At 41.4% G+C, this 26,707-nt stretch overlaps 3 protein-coding genes across 3 annotated transcripts; 2 read left to right on the forward strand and 1 right to left on the reverse strand.

The window, feature by feature from the left end:
• Nucleotides 1-10,382, forward strand: pgd (phosphogluconate dehydrogenase). The gene is made up of 12 exons (XM_072450166.1): nt 1-83; nt 158-337; nt 489-554; nt 635-753; nt 836-905; nt 1,066-1,200; nt 1,285-1,474; nt 5,823-5,953; nt 6,086-6,219; nt 8,912-9,011; nt 9,401-9,523; nt 9,951-10,382. The coding sequence occupies exons 1-12, from the start codon at nt 39-41 to the stop codon at nt 10,068-10,070; spliced, it is 1,413 nt and encodes a 470-aa protein (XP_072306267.1). The 5' UTR covers nt 1-38; the 3' UTR covers nt 10,071-10,382.
• Nucleotides 10,383-11,572: 1,190 nt separating this feature from the next.
• Nucleotides 11,573-15,643, reverse strand: tardbpa (TAR DNA binding protein a). Its single transcript, XM_072450167.1, has 5 exons — nt 14,960-15,643; nt 13,618-13,781; nt 13,399-13,539; nt 13,151-13,321; nt 11,573-13,073 (listed from the first exon to the last, which is right to left on the reverse strand). The coding sequence occupies exons 1-5, from the start codon at nt 15,198-15,200 to the stop codon at nt 12,567-12,569; spliced, it is 1,224 nt and encodes a 407-aa protein (XP_072306268.1). The 5' UTR covers nt 15,201-15,643; the 3' UTR covers nt 11,573-12,566.
• A 1,119-nt stretch (nt 15,644-16,762) lies between these two features.
• On the forward strand, nt 16,763-23,885 carry ciroz (ciliated left-right organizer protein containing ZP-N domains). The gene is made up of 8 exons (XM_072448588.1): nt 16,763-16,986; nt 17,058-17,198; nt 17,882-17,920; nt 18,046-18,183; nt 18,639-18,723; nt 21,981-22,174; nt 22,872-22,989; nt 23,777-23,885. Exons 1-8 carry the CDS (start codon nt 16,789-16,791, stop codon nt 23,839-23,841), a joined length of 978 nt encoding a protein of 325 aa, XP_072304689.1. The 5' UTR covers nt 16,763-16,788; the 3' UTR covers nt 23,842-23,885.
• The last annotated feature ends 2,822 nt before the right edge of the window (nt 23,886-26,707 follow it).

The raw sequence follows: 26,707 nt of genomic DNA on the forward strand, positions 1-26,707 counted from the left end.
TTCACAGAGCAGACATTGCCCTGATTGGTTTGGCTGTCATGGGCCAAAACCTCATCATGAACATGAACGACCATGGTTTTGTGGTAAGATCTTTGTCCTTGATTTAGACTTTTCAAGCTTTTAAGCAATGTCAGTAATGGCCAACCTCGTCCCACAGGTTTGTGCCTATAACAGAACCGTGTCCAAGGTGCACGACTTCCTCCAGAACGAAGCCAAAGGCTCTAAAGTGATTGGGGCAGAGTCGCTCGAGGACATGGTGTCAAAGCTGAAGAAGCCCAGAAGGATCATCCTGCTGGTCAAGGCTGGACAGGCTGTGGATGACTTCATCGACAAACTCGTGAGTCTGGGTCAACAGTCGGGTCTAAAGCAATATTGTGAAATTTTGGCAACAATAATTTTGAATTTCTTGTGTGAGAAAAGCCTTTTAGATATGTGACAAGCTCTGCTTTTAAAGAAACTCTGAATATAATTTTCTTTTTTAATATAAGGTCCCTCTCCTCGAACCTGGAGATATCATCATCGATGGCGGAAACTCTGAATACAGAGACACAACTGTAAGTCATTGGGATGCTGATATTTTGCATAATACATAATAATAAAAATGCAAGATCTTATTTAGTTTTTTCCCCACTAGCGGCGGTGTAAAAGTTTAAAGGAGAAGAAGCTGCTGTTTGTTGGTAGTGGAGTCAGCGGTGGAGAGGACGGTGCGCGATATGGTCCGTCACTGATGCCCGGTGGACACAAAGAGGCCTGGTAAACCAAACGACTACTTCATTAAGTGTGCAAAAGCCATGCATCAATCTGAATAACGCACTGTCATCACTCATCTTTCCAGGCCACATATAAAAGACATTTTCCAAAGTATCGCAGCCAAGGTCGGCACAGGGGAACCATGTTGTGACTGGGTGAGTGGAGACTTCTCATGTTTTCTTTGCGACCTTGACATAGTGACATGATTCTGGGAAGCTGCTACGGCTATGTACATCTGTCTAATCCTACTATACAAGAGCTTTACATATGGAACCATAAATAGCCCCTTTATTTATTCTTTGTTCATTTTTTCAGGTCGGGGACGAAGGCGCAGGGCATTTTGTGAAAATGGTCCACAATGGTATTGAATATGGGGACATGCAGCTAATCTGTGAGGCCTACCATCTGATGAAAGACGTTTTGGACATGAACCACGATGAAATGGCACAGGTGAGGCTCGTACCTGTTGTGTCACCGTCTACAGAAAGTGTTGAGAAAAAACATTAAGGAAATATCTACTTCTCCTTTTGTTAGGCGTTTGACAGCTGGAACAAAACCGAACTGGACTCCTTCCTCATCGAGATCACCGCCAACATCCTCAAATACAAAGACTCAGATGGGACACACCTCCTGCCTAAGATCCGAGACAGTGCGGGACAAAAGGGCACAGGGAAGTGGACGGCTATTTCAGCTTTGGAGTACGGCACGCCTGTTACTCTGATTGGTAAGAGGAAAGTCCGCTTAGTTTCAGATTGCATCATGTGTTCCAGTGGGATGTGGCAGAAATAGTATCTGTTGTAAAAATGCAGGATAATGGTAGTATTCAACCTAATTACGTCACACCCATTTTAAAATGTCTTACTGCCAACTGCCCCTCACTTCCGGGTGTGTTGGTTTTTCCAGTTAAGCAAGAAAAGTGCAAGGCACCGTTTTGGATGGCTTGAAAACGACTTTATAGTGTGTGTGTATATATAACTTATTTGCTGTCGAGATTGGCAGCTCTAAGCTAAATCACACAACCGGAGAAAGGGCCACAGAAAATGACGATGCTCATGGGAACTTTCTGAATACGGTGACTAGATCCAGCGAGATTACAGCATTTCTTAAAATATATTTCTTATAAAACGCCATATAATCTAAACCTCAATACTGCCTCCTGCCCCACGTTGGACTGTGACATAATTATATTCTAAAGCTATAAACCAGGATCTGTTTTTCTATAATGGGTTTCAGAGTTATGGGAGATTAGGGCTGTTGCCATCGTGATTAACAATTTAAAACAAATATATCTTTTGAATAGGAAAAAACTCCTCAATATTGCATAGTTATATATGTATTTATTTATATCTTCAGGGGGGAAACTCAATGATAATAAAAACACATAAAACAAACGGTAACAGAATATAAAATGCCAATAAAACAAAATAAATGTTGCGTATAACTGAAGCCCATGTATTATATTCTCAAGGTGTGTAACTGCTGAAATCTTCATTTGTCACTGTGACATGACAAAGAGGGTTGTGATTTCAACACGACCTCAGTAAAGAGCAGGAGGCGTGAGTAGTTGTTGTGACTCTCCGTAAGAAGATTGAGGGCTTTAGTTCTGCTCATCTGAAGTGACATAAGGGGGATTATGTGGCTCTGAAGCGCTGCTCTCTGACGGTTTCATCAAGTCTTTTCAATGATACAGGTCATTACATCGTTAGTTGGGGTAATGAGAAGGCAACAACAAAACAGCTTTTTATGAAGGTTCCGTTTTGTTTTCCTTCAGCATTTTGTCATTTTAAACCATCTTATGTTTATATATGTTAACAAATAGAATGAAATGAAATGTATTTTAATTTCTCATTCCAAGTGACTTAAACATTTTGCAGTCTTTTGTCTGTTGAAATCCTTATTACTTGAAGCATGCGCCTCAACTTTGTGACAATTATCAGGAATTAAATCAAATGGAACTAATAGAAGCCCAATTAAAATAGTATCCGATCAGACAATCATGAGTAAGTCAGGATCTAGAGTTTAGTAGGACATCCCTGTCTGAGCTGGAGCTCCTCTTTTGGCTGTCGCATCAGTGCAGGACAAAAGGCTCTTTGTGAGAGCTGAGCCTGTCCCTGCAGTGAACACACATGTGATGAACGCCAGTGAGACAAGGACATACCACGCCATGTTGATCAATGGACACGTTTTCCTTTGGCTGCACAAATTTAGCAAGTCATGCCTGCTCATCACTTTAACACACGTTCAACATTAAATTGTAAAGTCATGCTTTAACAGCTGAAAACTGCAGAGTCATTGTGCAGCTTTTGTTTGCCCTCCCCATTTGTAACTGAAGGACTTGTTGTATTTCATTAATTATTTGAAGAATCAGTCCAACTCTTGTATAGGAAACCACTCATATTCTGTCTGTGATAAATCCAACGGCTCTACTGCCCTAGAAACACAATTACAATGGGAGTGGTTGGAATGTACCTGCTAACCTCTCAGTTTAGACCTACATGTTCTGAAATGTGTTCAATCTTTTCACATAATAGGTCAGAATATTCATGACCATTAATATGTATAGCATAAACTATAAAATGTGAAATTTCCCCATATGGGACAATAAAGGAATATCTTATCTTATCTTATTTGCTTGGTTAATCCTTTTTATCACAAAGGCAGTAGAGCTATGAAACAAAAAGCATAGTTATGATAATAATATAAAACATAGCCGCAAGCGGCAATGATCGGCCCTCGCCACGCCGCCGCCACAACGCCGCCACGCCGCAAGAGGAGGGGGCGCTAACGCGCCCCAATTGTCCTTTTATTACGCCTACTGCTGAATCTGTGACGCTGTCACATCTTCTCCCCTTTGTTTTACCATCAAAAAGCTATTTTATTTTGAATTCTTGGCAAAATGTGCGGCTTTGCCGCACAGACACCGTGACTCTTAGAATGAAAATGTGGATACCTTTTGATGGTCCACCCCTGAAGATGAGTCTCACCAAATTTCAGGTTAATAGGGCTGACGCCCTGGGAGGAGTTTGTGAAAGTCTAAAGTGTAAACATGTTCTGGCGATTTCCCCATTGGAATAACATGAAAGGTTTCGGTCATCGTTACGGCAACGCCATAACAATTATGACATGGGTCTCATTGACTTTTTTGATGGGGATGCTAAAATTGAGTTGTGTGTCAAATTTCATATAATTTCGCAAAACTAAACATTTAACCTCCATATAAAATCTGTAGGGGGCGCTGTGGCGCCAAATTAATTTATTTCACTTCAAGTAGGTTTAGGGCAAAGAGTTTAACAACTGATTCTAATTTGACGCAATTCGGACTTTATCTGCGCAAACGGCAGAAATTTTAAATATGGGAGATTTCTGAAATTCTAGCTACAGTTTGCGGCTTCGCCGCACAGAGACCGTGAGAGGTATCAATGTAATTTGAATAATTTTTGATGTCCCACTCCTCAGTAGCATTTTCACCAAATTTCAGCTTTTTAGGGCCAACGCCCTGGGAGGAGTTCGTAAAGGTACGACGTTTGGAAAAACTCCGAAGTCATGTTTAGCCATTTTTGAAGCAATATGGCCGACATTTGGTTGGGCGGACGGCGTTGCCGTAATAATATTTTTTGCTTCTCTTGTCACCATCTACCTCTGCGCCAAATTTCATGATTCTACGATCAGATTTTTTTTGGGTCATTTCCCATCTCTCAATGCATTTTTGGTACATTTTTTTATTTTAGAAAAGGGAAATAGCCAGAATGTAGAGAGGCACGATTTTTAGAGGTGTGAACATTTTTGTGACTTTTCGTCAATGTTCACTGGGTGAAAAATAGGGGGGTTGGTCCCGAGAAGAAGAAGAAGAAGAAGAAGAAGAAGATCATCATAAACTATACATTTTCAGAAAGCGCTCGTGCTTTCCTACCTCATGGTGTGGGTCCCTGGTCACTGACGGGTACTTTCGTTAATTTTGAGTGGGCTCCGCCCACTTTGTGTTTTTGGCCCTCTAAACAGTAATAATGTTCAATTTTTGCATTACATGCTTATATGCATGGAACATGCAAGAGATGGGGAACGTATTCGTGAGCTACTTAGCGCAAATGAGCGCTTTATATGTATGTATATCATCTCAATGTAAAGTGCTCGTTTAGTGCGCACTTTTGCACGGGCTTCGCCCGTTTACAACGGTAATGTTCCATTTTCCTACTACTAATTAGTATGCACGGGGCGTGCATGAGTGGAGGAGTGCGTTAGTGAGTGTTTGGAAGTGGGCGAGCGCTTCGCGCTCGATTTCGTGCGCACTTTCGCAGCCGTGCTTCGCACGGCCTTACGAGATTAATAGGCCTCTCGCCAGCTTGTGGCGCTCGGGCCTAATAACACATTTCTACATAAATACATAAAAATGTTATGAATTTGTTTTACTTAAAGAAATCTCAAACGATAGAAATGGTTTGATTAGTTGACTAAAAGAATATAATATATAAATATTCAGTAGTTGCCTCCCCAATTTTAACTCAATCTACATTTTTATTGCAACGATGATCAAAACATTTGTAATTCAATATTTGTTGAATTCTTCTATTCAAATTTCTTCTATGTCGTTTTCTCTCGGATATAAGTGCACATATTTTACATTTGAAGAGTTGGAGAGTACATCCTGTTACTAAGGCTGATTTGTAAAGTGTCAACATTTGCTGAAATCTAACCAGGTTAACAGAGTGTGTGTGTGTGTGTTCCTGTGTGCGTCTGTGTGTTCCTGTGTGCGTCTGTGTGTTCCTGTGTGCGTCTGTGTGTTCCTGTGTGCGTCTGTGTGTTCCTGTGTGCGTCTGCGTGTTCCTGTGTGCGTCTGCGTGTTCCTGTGTGCGTCTGCGTGTTCCTGTGTGCGTCTGTGTGTTCCTGTGTGCGTCTGTGTGTTCCTGTGTGCGTCTGTGTGTTCCTGTGTGCGTCTGTGTGTTCCTGTGTGCGTCTGCGTGTTCCTGTGTGCGTCTGCGTGTTCCTGTGTGCGTCTGTGTGTTCCTGTGTGCGTCTGCGTGTTCCTGTGTGCGTCTGCGTGTTCCTGTGTGCGTCTGTGTGCGTCTGCATCGCAGGGGAGGCTGTCTTTGCCAGATGTCTGTCCTCTCTCAAGGATGAGCGCGTAGAGGCCAGTCGCAGCCTCTCTGGGCCGCAGGGGGTCAAGTTCAGTGGAAACAAGGCTGCTTTCCTCGAGGACATTAGAAAGGTAGAAACTAGTTCAACAACAGATTATTATTTTGCTGCAATTTCTTGGGTGTTTTTGTTTATTCCTATTGTTATACACCAAATACAACCATAACTTGACCCATAATCTGAGTGACTTTATTTAATTTTCTAGGCTCTCTACGTTTCCAAAATCATCTCCTACGCGCAGGGCTTCATGCTGCTCAGACAGGCGGCCAAAGAGTTCGGCTGGTCCCTGAACTACGGCGCCATCGCTCTCATGTGGAGAGGAGGCTGCATCATCCGCAGGTACAATTTCACATGCGTTTGCATCACTTCAGCTTCAGTCATGTCGACACTGATGGAGAAACGATGGTTTGTGTTGTGTCAAGCTTTCTTTTATTGAAAGCGCGCTCAGAGGGAAGTTACTTTGTGTTGTAATTCTGGAGTGAAAAGGCAGAATATTTAGTCACTTCCGCCAGGAAATTTCTGCTTTCCTTTTAAGGATTGGACCTTACGCCAAATGGTTAAATGACCTGTTTTCCTAAAGCCTGGATCATGGAGTTAAATGGAGTGAAACTTTCATTAAAGATTGTGTTTGTTAGACAATTTACCACAAGAACGGTAAAAACGTTTAAAACATGATATGATAAACCTTTTACAAAACGTTCAATTAAAACCTTTTTTTAAAGAACAATTAAATACCTTTTTGTAAAAGAGTTTTAGAAATCCTACAAAATGTCTGTAAATATCAGGATGTCCTCCATGAGGCAGTACTTTGCTTCATATAAAAAAATCCTATATTCACTGGCTTTTTTCCTAACAGCCAAAACAACATTTATTGAAAAAAAAATTATCATGGGTTTAACAGATCATCTAAATAATTAAAGCCGTGCTAGCGGCGATGATGGCTCTCGCCACCCGTGCGACCGCCTTCCCGCCGTCCTAAAGAATAAAGCCTAAAAGAATAAAGCCTAAAAGAATAAAGCCTAACAGAATAAAGCCTAACAGAATAAAGCCTAACAGAACAAAGCCTAACAGAACAAAGCCTAACAGAACAAAGCCTAACAGAACAAAGCCTAACAGAACAAAGCCTAACAGAACAAAGCCTAACAGAACAAAGCCTAACAGAACAAAGCCTAACAGAACAAAGCCTAACAGAACAAAGCCTAACAGAACAAAGCCTAACAGAACAAAGCCTAACAGAACAAAGCCTAACAGAACAAAGCCTAACAGAACAAAGCCTAACAGAACAAAGCCTAAAAGAACAAAGCCTAAAAGAACAAAGCCTAAAAGAACAAAGCCTAAAAGAACAAAGCCTAAAAGAACAAAGCCTAAAAGAACAAAGCCTAAAAGAACAAAGCCTAAAAGAACAAAGCCTAAAAGAACAAAGCCTAAAAGAACAAAGCCTAAAAGAACAAAGCCTAAAAGAACAAAGCCTAAAAGAACAAAGCCTAAAAGAACAAAGCCTAACAGAACAAAGCCTAACAGAACAAAGCCTAACAGAACAAAGCCTAACAGAACAAAGCCTAACAGAACAAAGCCTAACAGAACAAAGCCTAACAGAACAAAGCCTAACAGAACAAAGCCTAAAAGAACAAAGCCTAAAAGAACAAAGCCTAACAGAACAAAGCCTAACAGAACAAAGCCTAAAAGAACAAAGCCTAAAAGAACAAAGCCTAAAAGAACAAAGCCTAAAAGAACAAAGCCTAAAAGAACAAAGCCTAAAAGAACAAAGCCTAACAGAACAAAGCCTAACAGAACAAAGCCTAACAGAACAAAGCCTAACAGAACAAAGCCTAACAGAACAAAGCCTAACAGAACAAAGCCTAACAGAACAAAGCCTAACAGAACAAAGCCTAACAGAACAAAGCCTAACAGAACAAAGCCTAACAGAACAAAGCCTAACAGAACAAAGCCTAACAGAACAAAGCCTAACAGAACAAAGCCTAACAGAACAAAGCCTAACAGAACAAAGCCTAACAGAACAAAGCCTAACAGAACAAAGCCTAACAGAACAAAGCCTAACAGAACAAAGCCTAACAGAACAAAGCCTAAAAGAACAAAGCCTAAAAGAACAAAGCCTAAAAGAACAAAGCCTAAAAGAACAAAGCCTAAAAGAACAAAGCCTAAAAGAACAAAGCCTAAAAGAACAAAGCCTAAAAGAACAAAGCCTAAAAGAACAAAGCCTAAAAGAACAAAGCCTAAAAGAACAAAGCCTAAAAGAACAAAGCCTAAAAGAACAAAGCCTAAAAGAACAAAGCCTAAAAGAACAAAGCCTAACAGAACAAAGCCTAACAGAACAAAGCCTAACAGAACAAAGCCTAACAGAACAAAGCCTAACAGAACAAAGCCTAACAGAACAAAGCCTAACAGAACAAAGCCTAACAGAACAAAGCCTAAAAGAACAAAGCCTAACAGAACAAAGCCTAACAGAACAAAGCCTAACAGAACAAAGCCTAAAAGAACAAAGCCTAAAAGAACAAAGCCTAAAAGAACAAAGCCTAAAAGAACAAAGCCTAAAAGAACAAAGCCTAAAAGAACAAAGCCTAAAAGAACAAAGCCTAAAAGAACAAAGCCTATACTTTATTCCCCTCCTTCCTGTACCTCCGTCACCTAGCAACAGAGACCTAACGCTAATGCTAAGAGTGGCATGAGAGGAAATGTCCCATCAAAGTTGTGGCAGAATGACCATGAATAATAAGAAACCAGGCGAGAACAAAGACTCGAGCATTCTGTGGCATTAATTCCACTCCATGGCTCGAGCCAATTAGTTGCCGTCCTGGCTCAAACATAAACGGACAAACATTGAATCGGATGCCAACCGCCATAAAACAACAACAACAACATCACAAAATCACAATTAAGACTTGTACCGTCGCATTGCCATCCTATCCTCCGCCTTGACATCCAGCAGCCCATCACAAGAGCAACGCTGTATTGTCGATTTGAATTGTGTAACGTTGCTGTTGTGTGCTAAATGTCTTACGTTTGTCCACAGTGTGTTTTTGGGTCAAATCAAAGAGGCGTTCGACAGAGACTCAGACCTGCAGAATCTGCTGCTGGACACGTTCTTCAGTAACGCCGTTCAGGAATGTCAGGTAAAAGGACAAAACCTAGAACATTAGCCACTACCAGACAACGGGAAGTGAGAAGGGACTGTGCTCAACAATGAAATGATAATCTGGATTTTGACTTTGAGTTGATAATGTCATTTAACAATAATGAAAAATGTTTGATAGTTTTGATGCCAGTGGGAAAAAAAAAGAAAACGCATCATAAGTACATTGATACAGTCGTATACAGGGAACACTTGTCTTTTATATATAGGCCCAAAACAACTTGCAGCACAAACTAAAACTCATTTCACCACGTAGTCTTGCACAAACTCGTATAAAGGCAAAGCTGTTCAAAAAAAAAAGAACCATTTTGGGAAAGGGTATCGTCAGATTTGTAATGAAACCTCGAGCCTAAACAGTTCTGTCTGTAGGAGTCTTGGCGTCGGACGGTCAGCACCGGAGTCCAGCACGGAATCCCGCTGCCCTGCTTCACCACCGCTCTGGCCTTTTACGACGGTTACAGGCACAACATGCTGCCAGCCAATCTCCTCCAGGTACGACATGCACGACACTTACTCTAATACTGCCTTTATAGAGACGCACTTCATTAACTCAAGAGTATGATCGCAGCGCATGTTTTAATGCTAATTCAAGACTATTAACATTTGATAGAAGACTGAAATATTAACACAGAAATTGTGCGTTTCAAAGCATTGTTTCTGTTAAAATACCCAAATGTAGACGGGATATTTTGTTTATTGTGGCGGACAGTATATTGCCTAACATCACGCTCTTAAGATTTATTTATTGGGACATTTAGCCCTTGTCCACGGCACATGAGGAAGTATATCTGATTAAAACATCATGCAACACTTTTTTAAATTCACTTCCAACACACTGACATTTAGACTTTAACAAATCAAAAATGTTTGTTCACAATCTGGAAGCAATATCATGTTTTAATGTGTGTTTGTCTCGTAGGCTCAGAGAGATTACTTTGGCGCTCACACGTATGAACTGCTGTCAAACCCGGGACATTTCATCCACACAAACTGGACTGGCCACGGTGGAAACATCTCCTCCTCGTCCTACAACGCCTAAGGATATCATCCAGTACACCCAAAAAAAGAAAAATATTTTACATTCCACTCAATATTTAAGTCTAAAATGAGCCTCTTAATACAACTTTTTACCTGCTTTAATGAAGTGTTACTGTAGTCTTTATTTATCAGTAATCATAGTACTTGTCCTGTGTTTGTTGTTCAGTCCTGTCAAGTGTTGCTTTGCAAATTGCTAAATATAGGGCTTGTGTTGCTCTGACTGGTCGCCGCGGGCCCAGGGTTCCTGGCGTTAGCGCTGGATTAAAGCGGCTCCCTGTACTGTATTAGGCTAAATAAAGATTTCAATCCCTTTTATTATTAGCTTGTGTGGTCGTTACTCTTGCGGCGGGTTGAACAGGATTGAGGTGTGTAGCTCTTAAAAAATATACAGGTGGTGTAGAGGAAGACGTCCGGCTCATGTTGACATGGGTTAAAAATAGTAAATATAACCTTTTACTTTAACGTTTACTTCAGCTACAGACCTTCTGAATTAAGGCATTTTACAATTTATAACTATCAATTGACAAATTAAGCGGACATAAACAAACATTTGATAAACCTTTTTATATTCATACAACTTTCATTAATCAATAAAACTTAAAGCAGTTGTGACTTTGCTTTCAAGTTAACATTTTCTAAACTGTGGTTCGAGTTCCCTCTGGATGCGCCCAAGGATCCAGAGGTTATGTGAATATAGGGGGGAATTAAAATATTGTTTTGGATAGCTTAGACTAGTCCAAACATTTTGAACATGCACAGAATATATACTATTAGATCATGAGTGCAGTGTTGGGGCGAGACGTTTCAGGGAGTAGATCCTATAAAGATTTTGGAACCAATGCTTAGTCATTTTGATACATTTAATTTGTGAAGATGTTAACCATTAGATGGCACCAACATCCTACTTCAGAAAACAGTCAACTGAATAAGCAAGTCTAAACATTAACGCACTAATTAATTAATTTGTTAAAGTGGGAGACGTATGCCTGTGACTAAAAGGATCCAATTGTGTAAAACCATTAGCAGAGTTGAAGGTTCTGCTCAAATGAGTCTGTAGCATTAGTGTGGCAGCTGTGGAGAGATGCTACATGAGTGTGCTACATCTGCTTCGAGTGGACAAAGGCCCCATCACCTGCAGGGAGTGAAGGGGTTAACCGTTTACACAAGTCCTCTGTATGTAACTGTCCTGAGACACTTCAAAACCCACTAAAAGCTTTGAGAACGCTAAGCTGTAAGTTTACATCATCCTTAACGTGACAAAAGGCTGTGTGCTAATGTGATGCTAGTTTCCCTTGCTCTGCTTTGAAGAGGTAGACTAGAACAATGTAATGAACAGGTTAACTTATCCTCTTTTTGAACTGTTTAAAAAAGGGTATTAGGACAAACTAACAATTAAATGGTTATCTTGTAAGTGATTTGAATACAAAATGGTTGCAGGTAAATGAGAAAGCAGAGAGAGGTAAATTGTTTTACCAGATTATAATAAAATAGTCAAGAAACTGATACCTGTCAAAATCCACTTTAATTTTCCCTTTGATTCACAAACATAGAAAAGCATTCATAACATGCTTCAAACACAAACTTTCAATGGGAACTGTTCAGACACTCGTCACGCTCCCAGTGCGGTCTCCACACAGACTTCATGTTCACAAAGGATGGTCACGAGAATACATTACACAGTCAGGCACAGCACTCAAATCAGACAGCAAGAGTATGCTAGCAAACTACAAATACACAAAGCACTTAATATTTCACTGTTAAGAATTTGAATCAATGTGAAAAAAAGCTGTCGTCCTGGTGATGGGCCACACATTCGTACTGGCTTCTTCCTCTCAGACAGGCAGACATTTGTCGCTAAAAAAAAAAACCATAAACAGTCTTCCCACACGTGCTCTTTCATTTGTCCCTCCCGCTCGCACTCACTCTGTCCAACACCAACTCACTCAACGATCTCCAAAAGTGACAGGAGTCTACTCCTTAAAAAAAGGGGAGAGGAGAAAGAGACAACACCCACCGTCTAACACAGTGTACGTGGACTGGAGGCGCTCTTTGATGACAAAGCGTTTGGAACGAAGGGGAAAGATACTGTGGTCGGACTGTGCTTCCTCCCAGGGGACTGGGAAGAGACGGTGAACTGCAGGTGTTTCCAGGAGATGTAAAACATAAAAACAAAATAATCTGATCAACTGCATACAGATATATGATTACAGCAAATTAGGCCCATGTTATACTGGCTGGAAGGGGCATAGATACTCGTGCATGTTTATAAATATATACTTTGCATGCACAGTCATTGCTCCAACTCTTCAAAAACAAAAAAGTAGTGTGGCAGTTCCCACAACCTCTCACTCATCCAATGCATGACTTACTTAAATCATCTCATCTGTGTAACAAAATAAAAGGCAGTGTTATTTGTAAATAATAGGAACTCAGGAAAGGTGCCCCAGCCTTGGCATACTTACCCCATTAGTTTACAAAAATAAAGAGCCGGTGCCTTCTATATTCCCCAATTGGGTGACTTTGAATCCAAAGCGTTAAAGCCAGAGTTGAAGCTACCTCCGGCGGGTGTGGTGGTGCCCCCGGTCCACCCCAGTGAGGCAGAGTTGGCGTTGGTGAAGCTGGTGCTGGGGGAGGTGTAGGTCTGGTCTCGTGTGGTGGGGGCAGTGCCAGCGCCAGCAGTGGTGGCCAGACCTTGTTGACTGGCCAACATGCCCATCATACCCCAGCTGCTCTGCAGCGCGGCCTGAGCAGCAGCCATCATAGCAGGGGGGAGACCCAGAGCCCCGAAGTTTACCCCTCCGCTACCGCCACCACCCATCCCGCCGCCCATCCCGCCTGCCATCCCACCGCGGTTACTGCCAAAGCTCTTATTGAATCCACCTGCCCCCCCAAAGCGCCCGCGATCCATCATTTGCCTACTGTTGTTGTGTTTGGGCTCAGCGTTCGAGATGTGCACACTGACTCCTTTGATGATCAGGTCCTCGCCACACAAGGCCTGCGCGACCTGGAGCAAACAGAAGAACATCATCATAAATGTCAGCTCTACGACGTTACTGATGGAGCCACAGACTGAGGCCAAACCTGGTCATCTGCAAAGGTGACAAAGGCGAAGGCTCTGAAAGGCTTCGGGATGAACACGTCAGTGACTTCTCCGTACTGCATGAAGTACTGCCTCAGCTCGTCCGGGCTCATGTCCTCGGTGCAGCGGCCCACAAAGATTTTTCTACAGCGTGTGGGCTCATCGGGAGAAGTCTAAAGCACACGGGGTTTATTTGAGTTTAGAATTTACCGGTAAGCAGAAAAAACAGGTTATGATGTAACATGCAAACCTTTGAGTTGGGGAGTTTGCAGTCGCACCATCGTCCATCAATCATGTGTCGTTGAGAAATAACTTTAGTTTGTATTTCGTAGTCAGTGAAGCGGACAAAGCCGAAACCTTTAGAGTTTCCAGTGGCTGTGTCTCTCTTGATCTAAAGGGAGTTTAAAAAAAATAAAATAAAATTAAGGAGCGGTTGTTACCTTATAAAACATAAAAACACAACACTTACCTGCACCATGATGACTTCTCCAAAGGTGCCGAAATACTCTTTTAAATCTTGCTCTGATGTCTTCCATGGCAACCCGAGGACAATAAGATCTGACGTCTTCTGAAAGCCTCTTTTCACTTTCACAGCTGACGCAGCATCTATTTCTTCCATCTTCCTTTTGTTATCTGCAAAGAAAAGACTGTTCAGTTATCAAAAGCGCTCCAATAGAGTTAACACAGATTAATGCCGAGGTAGATTAAATATATTTTTTACACTTTTATTGCATGGTATTGTTCCAAAATATGTCACATTGTAAATCCTGCTGACAATGAATGCCTGTTTTTATGGATTCTTTGCCTCTTCACAGTCTCCTGTTAGCTGCTCTGACAATTCTTGAGGTTCTTTTTATGGGTTTAAACAAAAGCATCACTGTGTAACTTTTAAATGACTGTATGGACCGGCCTATGCAAACAAAGAAAGGCTGGGAGCGTTTGTAATGAGGAAGCTGGTGCTGAGAGTAAAACTTCACTACAGCTTGAAGGGGACCACGTGCCTTTGGGGCAGGGGACCACGTGCCTTTGGGGCAGGGGACCACGTGCCTTTGGGGCAGGGGACCACGTGCCTTTGGGGCAGGGGACCACGTGCCTTTGGGGCAGGGGACCACGTGCCTTTGGGGCAGGGGACCACGTGCCTTTGGGGCAGGGGACCACGTGCCTTTGGGGCAGGGGACCACGTGCCTTTGGGGCAGGGGACCACGTGCCTTTGGGGCAGGGGACCACGTGCCTTTGGGGCAGGGGACCACGTGCCTTTGGGGCAGGGGACCACGTGCCTCTGGGGCAGGGGACCACGTGCCTCTGGGGCAGGGGACCACGTGCCTCTGGGGCAGGGGACCACGTGCCTCTGGGGCAGGGGACCACGTGCCTTTGGGGCAGGGGACCGGGGACCACGTGCCTTTGGGGCAGGGGACCGGGGACCACGTGCCTTTGGGGCAGGGGACCGGGGACCACGTGCCTTTGGGGCAGGGGACCGGGGACCACGTGCCTTTGGGGCAGGGGACCGGGGACCACGTGCCTTTGGGGCAGGGGACCGGGGACCACGTGCCTTTGGGGCAGGGGACCGGGGACCACGTGCCTTTGGGGCAGGGGACCGGGGACCACGTGCCTTTGGGGCAGGGGACCGGGGACCACGTGCCTTTGGGGCAGGGGACCACGTGCCTTTGGGGCAGGGGGCCGGGGACCACGTGGACCATGACTACGTACCTTTGGGCCGGGGACCACATGGACCATGACTACGTACCTTTGGGGCAGGGGTACACATGGACCATGACCACGTGCCTTTGGGGCAGGGGACCATGACTACGTACCTTTGGGGTAGTTGACCACGTAGACCAGGCTGCCCCAGTCGCTCTCTGGCGCGTGCAGGACCCCCTCCACGAGGCGGACACCCCTCATGCACTGGGACTCGGGGTTTCGGTACCGTAGACCGCAAGCGCCCGGGAACTGCGCGGCCACGGAGGACAGCAGCACCGTGCCGTCGTCTTCAGACGGGATCTCCATGGGCTCCTCGGTCTCATCTTCGGCAACTCGGATGTACAAGTCTGACATGTTTCTGCGGCTGCGTTCAAGCGTTACCAGTTCGAGTTTAAAAACACGAGTTTCACGCGGCTAAAGCTAATCCCAAAATGTATTAACTAGACCGGGGGAAATGTGGACACAGAGGTAAATTCCCGACTAAAAAGTTCCCCACATGCAAAAGTTAAAGCTACCAAAAATGATTTAAAATAAAACAAACTAACTTGCTTGAAAAACAGTGCGTACCAGAGTTTAGCTGCTAACAACAGGCTAACAACTCCAGACTGAGCAATGAATGACTGGTAAATTTAAAATTGCGCGTGGTTTCATCACTTACTAAAGCCAACGGGTCAGTTCCAGAACCTACATGCAAAAGAAAACACGAAACGTGTATATTCGATGCAGATAATTAACAACACTGGCCACTTCAGCGCGTCCTAATCTTTCAATCCTGAAGCTAACGCGGAGCTAACAAGATGGCCGTTCACCCTCGGAGCTGATGTCATCTGTGTGAGCGCGCGGCTGTGGGGAAGAACCGGAAGAAGAAAACACTTCCGCCCATTCAGGGGTCGACTTTAATTTAACAAAGGAAACATAGCGCTTTTTATTTTTTATTTTTATTTTTTTGATGGTCAAAATTCTTTATAACAAAACATTTATGACAGATAATAAACAATTAAGGGAATGCCATTATATATATATATATATATAAAAAAAAAAAAAACATTTAATGACATACAGTTTTCATAAGTAGAAATGGCTTTTTGGTTTAAACATTTGGAGAAGGTGAGCAAATATGGTTAAATTTGTTTAATAACGACAGGGAAAAAAAGGAATACTGATGATGAAAATGTACTTTTATGAATATAGAATTTGCCAAATATAATAGGAAACATAGCGCTCTTTTTGTGGGTCCACAATTAATTCGATCATATCTACATATTATTATATTTAAAAAAAACTAAAGTTTGTACTTCTTACAAATTAATCATTTTGAAAATACATTTAAATGCCCACTTAAAGTTAGAGAGCAACATCGTTCTCTATTCTCAAATGACTGCTGACATCTCACACATGTGTGAAACATACATCCTTCCTTCTTCTCTTCCAGAGTTTCTGGCACTTGCCATTCACACTTTAAAGCTCAGGTGTTTTGTTCCTGAACAGGTGACACCAGCTCCTCATATACAGAGAGCTCTGAGGAAAATTCTGCTTTGAAGACTTCATCATGGAGAAGAAGGCTACACTAAGAACAACTTTGAAAACGATGTTAGTATATATAGTATATATTACACACACACACACACACACGCGCAAACAATAATAAAAGTTTTTATGTATTTGCAGGATGATATTATGTTTTTTCTCAAAATCAGCTCTGGCCCTTCAGAAAAGCTCTGCCCCATCAGAAAACGACAAAACAGGTTTAAAACATATTTAAAAACACATTCTTTCACACAACATACTTGGTTACAAAAGAAACTTGCTCAGGATAAGGAGATAAAACTGAGAACATAATTTCTGTGAGTTCGGTTGTTTCTTGTTTCAAAGTGCACATTTCTCTTGGCATTAATTACAGACTCCTTTTGTAGAATGGCAGGTTTTGTGTTTTTCTGAGTACATGGAGCTCAGTATCCACTCTTCAGTTGTTGAAGGATTGAAAGCGTGGCTGTCCGGAGCCTTACAGATCCCTTTTGGTACAGCGTCTATAGAACAGCTCAACCCACAGATCTCTGCCTCTGGGTTCACACTGTATGAAGACACAGAGAACACCTTCACTTTGAGAGTGAGCTACAGCGGATATTTGGTGCAGCAACAGGTCAGTGGTGTCACTCCTTATCATTTTCAGTTTGTTCTGTTTATTTTATGAACAGCTTTATTATGCTTTAGGATGAGCATTACATTCTGACTCTAAATCTGATGACGAGGATCAGCCGTTTTGGAGGACGGTCCCAGATGGTGGTCATGAGGTGTCCTGTGGTGTCAGTACCAAACACAGAGTACATCCAGTGTGATCCAGAGTATGTGCAGGTAATAGGACTTCTGCATGAACACTACAGCAGGGGTTTCCACAGTGAGACAGTGAGATTATAGCATTGATAACCAGTGGTGAATAGTAACAATGTACAATAGTAAAAGTATCCGTACTTTACTTCACCACATTTTCTACTACAATTTCTACTCCATTAGATTTTTGAATTGGAGCGAAAAGTGGAAAGTACTTTTCACATGGTATGAGGGATTACTCAACACGTTCATGGTGACATTCTGCCTAAAGCTTTTGAGTGCAAGTGCCAACTTTGTGCAAACAAAAATATATACATCCAATTAATTAGAAACGCTCATAAATTGATTCAATTTCCTACTGTTGAGAGCAAAGTTCAGCTTAATTCTTTGTGTGGAAAAGCTTTTACCCTTTAAATTTAGTTTTAGAATAGTTTTATATGTTTTCTATGTGCTACTTACACGTTTACTTGAGGGATTTTACCCCTATATCTGCATTCAACCACTCATACTGGTGATCATACTGTATTTTATATATAATTAGATAGAAATCCAAACATAATACTGTTATTAGGTCCAATAACACAATAAACTATTCTTATAAACAACATTAAACTTGATTTTACACAGTGTGGGTCCTGATTCAGTTGCAGGATTACTTTGGGTGTCCCTGCGTTTATTTTTAATGTTGTTCTTAACTGTATCGACAGGTGACGAGACAGGTGCCCTATGATAACTGGAACAATGAGGTAAAGATTATTTGTTGGAGTAACAACTTTCTGCTATAGAAATCTAACGTTTAAGCACAAGGCTCGTAAAGTCTGAACCGTTATGTCAATTATGTTTGTTTGTTTGTTTGTTTGTTTGTTTGTAGCTTCCTTGGTCGCTGTCTCTTGGTGACCAGATCCTTGTGGCTCTTGAAGATGCCAGTCTGATCCAGATGAACGTGGACATGGACAGAGCAAACATCAGTGTCCAGGGGAGGAAGAGGGAGGTCCTGAGTCCAGTCATGGTGAGTCTGCCCTCTAGTGGTCAAAGGGATAAGTGCGATGAAGCGACACTGTTAGAAAGTCTTTTGTCGCCCTTCATCAGAAAGTTCAACATTCCCAAATACTAATGATTTTAAGAACAAAGACCTAAAAATTAACAGTAAAAGCACATATTTGTCTAGTAAAACCTAAAAATCTGTGTTTTGGCATCATAAAAATTCTGTATCAATCCTAATCTCACTTTAAATTATTATTATTATTTTTAAATACAATTGTAAATATTTATCCCTCTTGATCTTTCATATTCTGTGATATTCTCTGGTTAATCCCAGTTTCTCCATTGAAATCACTTCTCTTCTGGCCCAATTTGCCTCCATTCCAGAATTTAGACTGTAATTATTTCCAAACGTTTAAAATGGTATATATTATTTTAGGTTTTGGGGCTGGGTTTGTTTGAATAATGTGTTTTTGTTCACAGGTGTTGAACCATGAGAGTGAATTCCTGGCCCTGAAGCTGATCAGTGGTCAACACGCCTACAGTCTGGAGGCCACATGTCCAACAGGTATGGATCATAAGACTTACTGTTACTATTTATAATAAATAATATAATTTAAGAAATATAGCATGGAAACTCAATTACGGTCTGTGAACATGAAGATGCTTTTGCACATACAACAATATTGGAATAGAATGAAGGTTGTTGTTTCAGTCCAAACATAAAGTCAAGTAAATGTGTGATATTGTTGTGTTGTGAGTAATTTAAATAGATATGCGTACTATAATGTGTATATGATCTATGATATGACTATAATGTTTATATGATCTATGATATGACTATAATGTTTATATGATCTATGATATGACTATAATGTGTATATGATCTCATGGTTATGCGTACTATAATGTGTATATGATCTCATGGTTATGCGTACTATAATGTGTATATGATCTATGATATGACTATAATGTGTATATGATCTATGATATGACTATAATGTGTATATGATCTATGATATGACTATAATGTTTATATGATCTATGATATGACTATAATGTGTATATGATCTATGATATGACTATAATGTTTATATGATCTATGATATGACTATAATGTGTATATGATCTATGATATGACTATAATGTGTATATGATCTATGATATGACTATAATGTGTATATGATCTATGATATGACTATAATGTTTATATGATCTATGATATGACTATAATGTGTATATGATCTATGATATGACTATAATGTTTATATGATCTATGATATGACTATAATGTTTATATGATCTATGATATGACTATAATGTGTATATGATCTCATGGTTATGCGTACTATAATGTGTATATGATCTCATGGTTATGCGTACTATAATGTGTATATGATCTCATGGTTATGCGTACTATAATGTGTATATGATCTATGATATGACTATAATGTGTATATGATCTATGATATGACTATAATGTGTATATGATCTATGATATGACTATAATGTGTATATGATCTATGATATGACTATAATGTGTATATGATCTATGATATGACTATAATGTGTATATGATCTATGATATGACTATAATGTTTATATGATCTATGATATGACTATAATGTTTATATGATCTATGATATGACTATAATGTGTATATGATCTATGATATGACTATAATGTGTATATGATCTATGATATGACTATAATGTGTATATGATCTATGATATGACTATAATGTTTATATGATCTATGATATGACTATAATGTGTATATGATCTATGATATGACTATAATGTGTATATGATCTATGATATGACTATAATGTGTATATGATCTATGATATGACTATAATGTGTATATGATCTATGATATGACTATAATGTGTATATGATCTATGATATGACTATAATGTGTATATGATCTATGATATGACTATAATGTGTATATGATCTATGATATGACTATAATGTTTATATGATCTATGATATGACTATAATGTTTATATGATCTATGATATGACTATAATGTGTATATGATCTCATGGTTATGCGTACTATAATGTGTATATGATCTCATGGTTATGCGTACTATAATGTGTATATGATCTATGATATGACTATAATGTGTATATGATCTATGATATGTCTATAATGTGTATATAATAATAATAATAATAATAACTTTTATTTATATAGCGCTTTTCAGTGACCCAAAGACGCTGAACATAATAAAAAAGGTGGGGGGGGTATTTACAGACAGGGGGGACAACACGTACAGAACACATTAATATACAGATAAAATGAACAAGACAGAAGAAGTAGAGAGAAAAAGATGGGGATGTAACAGGGGGTAGAAGTGTAGGCAATGGGGTAGAGGAGGCTAGGGGTAGGGGAGGTCATAGGCTTGGGTGAAGAGGTGTGTTTTTAGGCGGGATTTGAATGTTGTGAGTGAGGGAGAGTGGCGGACAGGTTGGGGGAGGGAGTTCCAGAGTCGGGGTGCTGTTCGGGAGAATGCTCTGTCGCCAAAAGTTTTGAGTCGGGATGTTGGTGCAGTCAGGGTGAGAGAGGAGGAGGATCGGAGAGCTCGGGAGGGGCGGTGGGGGATTAGGAGGTCAGACAGGTAGGGGGGGGCAAGGTGGTGAAGAGCTTTGAAGGTGAGGAGGAGTATTTTAAAGTTTATGCGCTGCTTGATGGGGAGCCAATGGAGAGAGCGGAGAACGGGAGTGATGTGATCACGGGACCGGGTGTGGGTGAGGAGGCGGGTGTGGGTGAGGAGGCGGGTGTGGGTGAGGAGGCGGGCAGCGGAGTTTTGGACCATTTGGAGTCTGTGGAGGGAATGGGAGGAGATGCCAGTGAGGAGGGAGTTGCAGTAGTCGAGGCGGGAGGAGATGAAGGCATGGATGAGGGATTCAGCAGCGGGGAGGGTGAGGCAGTGTTGGATTTTGGCGATGCGGCGGAGGTGGAAGTATGAGGTCTTGACAATGTGGCTGACATGGGGAGTGAAGGAGAGGGTGGGGTCCATGATGACACCGAGATTGCGTACCAGGGTAGAGGGGGTGATGGTCGAGGTGTCGATGCTGAGTGAGAAGGGACCAGTTTTATTGAGAGTGGATTTGGTGCCAATGAGGAGGAGCTCTGTTTTGTCACTGTTCAGTTTGAGGAAGTTGAGAGTGAGCCATGATTTTATTGTAGAGATGCAGGTTTCGATGTGGCTGAGGGGAGGGTTTTGGGTGGATTTGGTGGTGAGGTATATCTGGGTGTCGTCAGCGTAGCAGTGAAAGTCCAGGTTGAGTTGGCGGAGGATGTGACCAAGGGGGAAGATGTAGCAGATGAAGAGGAGGGGGCCGAGGACTGAGCTCTGGGGGGCCCCTGCGTTACTGGGGAGAGGGTGGATGAGTGACCGGAGAGGGAAATGAACTCTTGCCTGTTGGTGAGGTAGGATGTGAGCCAGTCAAGTGCAGAACCCTCAACACCCAGTTGGCGCAGCCTTTGTAGGAGGATGGAATGGTTTATAGTGTCAAAGGCTGCGCTGAGGTCTAGTAGTAACAGGATGTTGAGGGCCCCGGAGTCTGCAGAGGTGAGGAGATCGTTGAGTACTTTGACCAGGGCTGTTTCAGTGCTGTGAAGTGGGCGGAAGCCAGATTGGAGGGGTTCATAGAGGTTGTTTGACTGGAGGTGGGTGTGAAGTTGGGCGGCGACGATGCGTTCCAGCGTGATCAATGATATGACTATAATGTGTATATGATTTCATGGTTATGCGTACTATAATGTGTATATGATCAATGATATGACTATAATGTTTATATGATTTCATTGTCAGTGACAGATCCCACAGCAGAGCAGACGGTGCTTCACATCTATAAATGTCACATGGGTTTGACCAGACGTGGACATGTTCCTGAAACTCTCACTGTCCGTCACGTGACCCTGAGACAGACAGAGAACTTCACCTTTCATGAAAACGGTCCATTTGTGACGATTGTTATTCCTACTGCCCAAATCCTACACCTACAGGTTAGTGCAGCCACCTGACTGATTCAGCTCTGTCTGTAGGTTGGTCCACTGTAGGCCTGTCTACTGTAGGTCGGTCCACTGTAGGCCTGTCCACTGTAGGCCTGTCCACTGTAGGTCTGTCCACTGTAGGCATGTCCACTGTAGGCCTGTCCACTGTTTATCTGTTTGTTTTATTTGTCACACAATGGAGACATTTCAGCATTGCAATGCTCAGTTCATGAACAGTAGGAGGACATATATATATATTTTTTAAAAATAGATTTAAATCTAGCTTTCTGAATGAAAAAGAAATGTAGGCTTACTTTTTTACTCAAATATTGAACCAGATCATCCATTTTCCCATTCCATTTTCATCCAACCACACTAAAATGTGCATATTAACAATAGTGACACAACCCTACATCAAATAAACCTGCAGGCCTGTAGTATGTGGTGATGTCAGGTGAAACCCTGCAGGCCTGTAGTATGTGGTGATGTCAGGTGAAACCCTGCAGGCCTGTAGTATGTGGTGATGTCAGGTGAAACCCTGCAGGCCTGTAGTATGTGGTGATGTCAGGTGAAACCCTGCAGGCCTGTAGTATGTGGTGATGTCAGGTGAAACCCTGCCGTGGAGCAGCCCGTCCCATTATGTGCATGTGTTGTTCCCTCATAAGACTTTATTGTGGTGTAAAAGGTGTAAATGAGCATTGTTTTACAGAGCTGCCCGGACAACAAACAAATATGGCAGCCGGTGTACAGGGCCGACGTGGTGCTGCGCTTCAGAGAGACAAATCACACGGTGCAGTGGAGCGTGGAGAACGTGCTGCCGTGCTCAGGTGAGGAGGCAGCTCGTCAACTCTGTAAAACTAAAACTGCTGCTTAATTATGAGACGCTGTCGTGAACACACAGACGTCCGCATGGCTTTATTGTCACGCCGAGCACTCCTGTTTGCGGCTCAATTAATCTACTTTACGTAGGTGCACAGTTTGATGATGATTCAATTAAAAATGTAAGCATTTTTCTAGAAGGGTCTTTTCAGGTAAATCACAAGACTAGAAAACATTACATTTTTATTTTATTTTATCTTTATTTTCCCCCCATTCCTTATTAAGAAATGAGAGGTTTTGTCTATAGGAGTTTTTCTTTATAAGAGTTTTGTTTATAAGAGTTCTTCTATTAAGAGTGTTTTTTAAACTTCCTATAAGTTATCTGTCCTTTTCCTCTGTATCTTCCTGCGTTGCAACAATGAAATTTCCCCATGTGTGGACAATAAAGTAATATCTTATCTTATCTTAAAGAAATGAATATCTATTATAGCAGAAGCAGTAATAGCAGTAGTAGTAGTAGTAGTAGTAGTAGTAGTAGTAGCAGTAGTAGTAGTAGTAGTAGTAGTAGTAGTAGTAGTAGTAGTAGTAGTAGTAGTAGCAGGGCTAATAGTGAGAGTTATCAGAGTTGATTTTAGCAGGTTTGCCGTTGCTCCGTGGTAAGAACTTGTACTGATACAAAGCTTATTGTTCCCGTCTGAGTTTCCACACTGGGGACCCGCTGACTCTGGTGCGTTTCATATCGCTGCACATTGTTTGATTTCTTTCACTAATGCATACATTCTCCATAAACTGCAGATCTACCTAAACTCAACTTTACGAGGAATTTATCCAATGAACCATCCCGGGAGTGGCAGCGATGAACCCGATGACTCCAACTGAAGTACACAGGGTGAATACTGAAGGGGAAAAAACATCCTGTGTTTGTACACATGGAATTTGATTAGAAACAATAGACTAATGCAATACATGATTTTCAGCTTTGTGTTTAGCGGTGACACTGTGAGGACTTTTGACCAATAAAAATCAATTCTTATTTTTTGACTTTCTGTATGGGCTTCACACACGCTTAGAATATGCATGCCACTTTTTGTGATTGTACGCTATCATGTTAATTATGATCATACTTGTTTAAATAGTGACTATAACCCATGAATAGTCACACAAGCCTGACAGTTTCCATCTTGTGTGTTGCAGTTATTTTACAGCAGCTGTTTTGTGGCGTCCGTGTTTTATGTTGTTCATCCTCTTTTTTGTACTTGCTCATGCTGCACATTTTGCTGGTTTTCCTCTGGGGTCCTGGTCAGTCCCTGTTAATTGTTTGGGCGCAGATAGGACCAGACCTGTGTCAGCCTGCAGCCTCTGGGCATCTATGATATTATGCCAAACAAACAGAAAGAGAGGGCTGAATAAAGGCCTGGGTCTGTCTGCTGTCATGGGCATTTTTTTGAGGACTTCAGTCAATTATGGCAGAATGGTGAAATCTGGCGTCTGCTTGTTTAAAAGTGTAATACTTTCTTGTTCTTGTTAACGGACAGTGTCTCATTTCCACCAGCAGAGGGCACTGTTGTATATGTTTTGGACTCGCACCAGATCCATGTCACTCACGCACAATATTCTGCAGCAAAAACCTTAAAGTTTTGCTCTTCTACTGGTAAGAACCTCTGTCGTAAACATTGTCAAGCAGTAATGTCCTAGAATCTATGGCATTGACAAAATATGACATGTTTGTGAAGAAGTTGCATGCGTAAATAATGTGTGATACTGGATAAACACACCGTATGATTTTAAATATCATACAAAGCAAAGACCTGTCTGTCCTTTGTGCTGCTGCACCTCTAATACTTCATTAATTCATATTTGTAAAGCAATTCAGAATAACTTGCCAATACAATAATCTTCTGTACAATACCGTGGAAAACCACAACGCGTTATGGGTCTATGTGGAATGACTCTACAGTACTAAACATTTAATCATAATATTCTAAAAAATAATATTATCTTTGTTTAAAAAATGAACTGTTTATACTGTCAACAAAGATGCCCCTGTAAAGTGCCTTACACCTGCCAAAGATATGACTGCACATGTACTGTAGGTGTTATTGTAACTTCCCTGACCCTTGTAAATGATAATGTTGATAAAGTCATCATGTGCATCATATGTCTGAAGCCTGCACAGCCTCCACTTCCTCACGCCTGTGGTCGCCCATCTGCAGCCTGAACTGGTGTGCAGCAGGATACGGAAGTGTGAGGAGGGTGAGGAAATCAAAAAAACAAAGATAAATCAAATTGTCTTTCATGTGGGCTCCATTCTGTCCATCCTCTGACTGCCTCTTCCTGCTAACTGTCCTCGCAAACTTAGCATCCTTTCAAGTCCTCAGTGTTGAGATTTGTGTTTTAATTTCAGGCAGAGCATATGGTTTGCACATCTGGGAGAGGCTGAGCGTGGTGGCCCCTCACACACACACACACACACACACACACACACACACACACACACACACACACACACACACACACACACACACACACACACACACACACACACACAGAGCTGTTGTGAAATGATCCATGTATGGTCGTCATTGTCATTGCCCATAATTAATCATGATTGTAAACAGCTCTAGATTGGCTGTTTAGGGGATTTTAGACAAAGAAACATAAGTGTAAGAGACAAAAAAGTCACATTATTATGAACAGAAATTGTGTGGTACAATATGCACAAGGAGGGGCAGGTCATGTATATGTTTATTTGTTCATGTTTGTTTTATATCTACTTCCTTCCTTCCTTTTCCTCTGTATCTACCGCGTTGCAACACTGAAAATGTCCCCATGTGTGGACAATAAAGGAATATCTTATCTTAAACTATTTCTTTTGAGATTGGTAGTTATGTGTATTACCAATGTTTGCATCACGTCCTGTGTTGTTTTGTCTTGTGACATTATTGACAGTATTTATTCACGCTAATCATAGTTAAATCACAATAATTAGACTTCCAAAAGATGATAAACCATTACTTTCTTCTGATTTTGTTTGAAAGTATATGTTTATTGGTTATTTCTCTGCATTTGACCCATGATCCTTCCATGCCACAGGGGCAAACGTGTCAGGAGCAGTGGGACCCGTCTCCAAACCGTGAGATATGATTGCTCAGAACTACTTTATCTGGAGGATTTTGCCTGATTTTCATAATGATTTTGTTTCTTATCATAGCCAACCTTCATTTTGCCTTAATTCACAACAAGTGCTGTTCACGTTCTGAATTCGCAGATGTCATAATCTGAATAATAAATCCACAAATGTTGAACTTTATCATTATTTCTTTGGGATTTCCACAAACTTGTCATATTCATCTCAAGGCCTAAAGTATTTTCATCCGACAACCATCGTGCCTTTGGAGTGGGATAATGGCACAACTTTCTGAGACTATTGTGACAAAATCATTTCACTTTTGTTGCTTAGCGCTGACAAAGAAGACACTGAAGTTAGCGCCAGTTTTTGTTTCATGTCGACTTTGTTCCCAGTGATGACAGAGATATGAACCATAAATCAGGTAGAAAAATCTGCAAGTCAAACAGTGACTTCTACCCTAGAATTATGTCAGAAATGCAAACAATGTACAGAACCCTGAGCACTTACAAAAGTACAGAATGTCTAGGTGCTAAAACTGTGTCAGAAATGCAAATAATGTATTACAAAAGTACAGAATGTCTAGGTGCTTGTGCTAT

Source organism: Eucyclogobius newberryi, unplaced genomic scaffold, assembly GCF_026437365.1.
Source record: "Eucyclogobius newberryi isolate DKJ021-1_F unplaced genomic scaffold, fEucNew1.0.hap1 SCAF_17, whole genome shotgun sequence".
Lineage (NCBI taxonomy): Eukaryota > Metazoa > Chordata > Actinopteri > Gobiiformes > Gobiidae > Eucyclogobius > Eucyclogobius newberryi.

What these genes read in the sequence shown, in the direction of transcription:
- pgd (XM_072450166.1), top strand. Translation starts at nt 39, where the DNA reads ATGGGCCAAAACCTCATCATGAACATGAACGACCATGGTTTTGTG. An exon ending in ACCACGATGAAATGGCACAG is followed by an intron (nt 1,201 to 1,284) that starts GTGAGGCTCGTA and finishes TCCTTTTGTTAG; the next exon opens with GCGTTTGACAGCTGGAACAA. An exon ending in TGCCAGCCAATCTCCTCCAG is followed by an intron (nt 9,524 to 9,950) that starts GTACGACATGCA and finishes TTTGTCTCGTAG; the next exon opens with GCTCAGAGAGATTACTTTGG.
- ciroz (XM_072448588.1), top strand. Translation starts at nt 16,789, where the DNA reads ATGGAGCTCAGTATCCACTCTTCAGTTGTTGAAGGATTGAAAGCGTGG. An exon ending in GATATTTGGTGCAGCAACAG is followed by an intron (nt 16,987 to 17,057) that starts GTCAGTGGTGTC and finishes ATTATGCTTTAG; the next exon opens with GATGAGCATTACATTCTGAC. An exon ending in CCCAAATCCTACACCTACAG is followed by an intron (nt 22,175 to 22,871) that starts GTTAGTGCAGCC and finishes ATTGTTTTACAG; the next exon opens with AGCTGCCCGGACAACAAACA.
- tardbpa (XM_072450167.1), bottom strand. Translation starts at nt 15,200, where the DNA reads ATGTCAGACTTGTACATCCGAGTTGCCGAAGATGAGACCGAGGAGCCC. An exon ending in CGTGGTCAACTACCCCAAAG is followed by an intron (nt 13,782 to 14,959) that starts GTACGTAGTCAT and finishes TTTTCTTTGCAG; the next exon opens with ATAACAAAAGGAAGATGGAA. An exon ending in GCAAACTCCCCAACTCAAAG is followed by an intron (nt 13,322 to 13,398) that starts GTTTGCATGTTA and finishes CGTGTGCTTTAG; the next exon opens with ACTTCTCCCGATGAGCCCAC.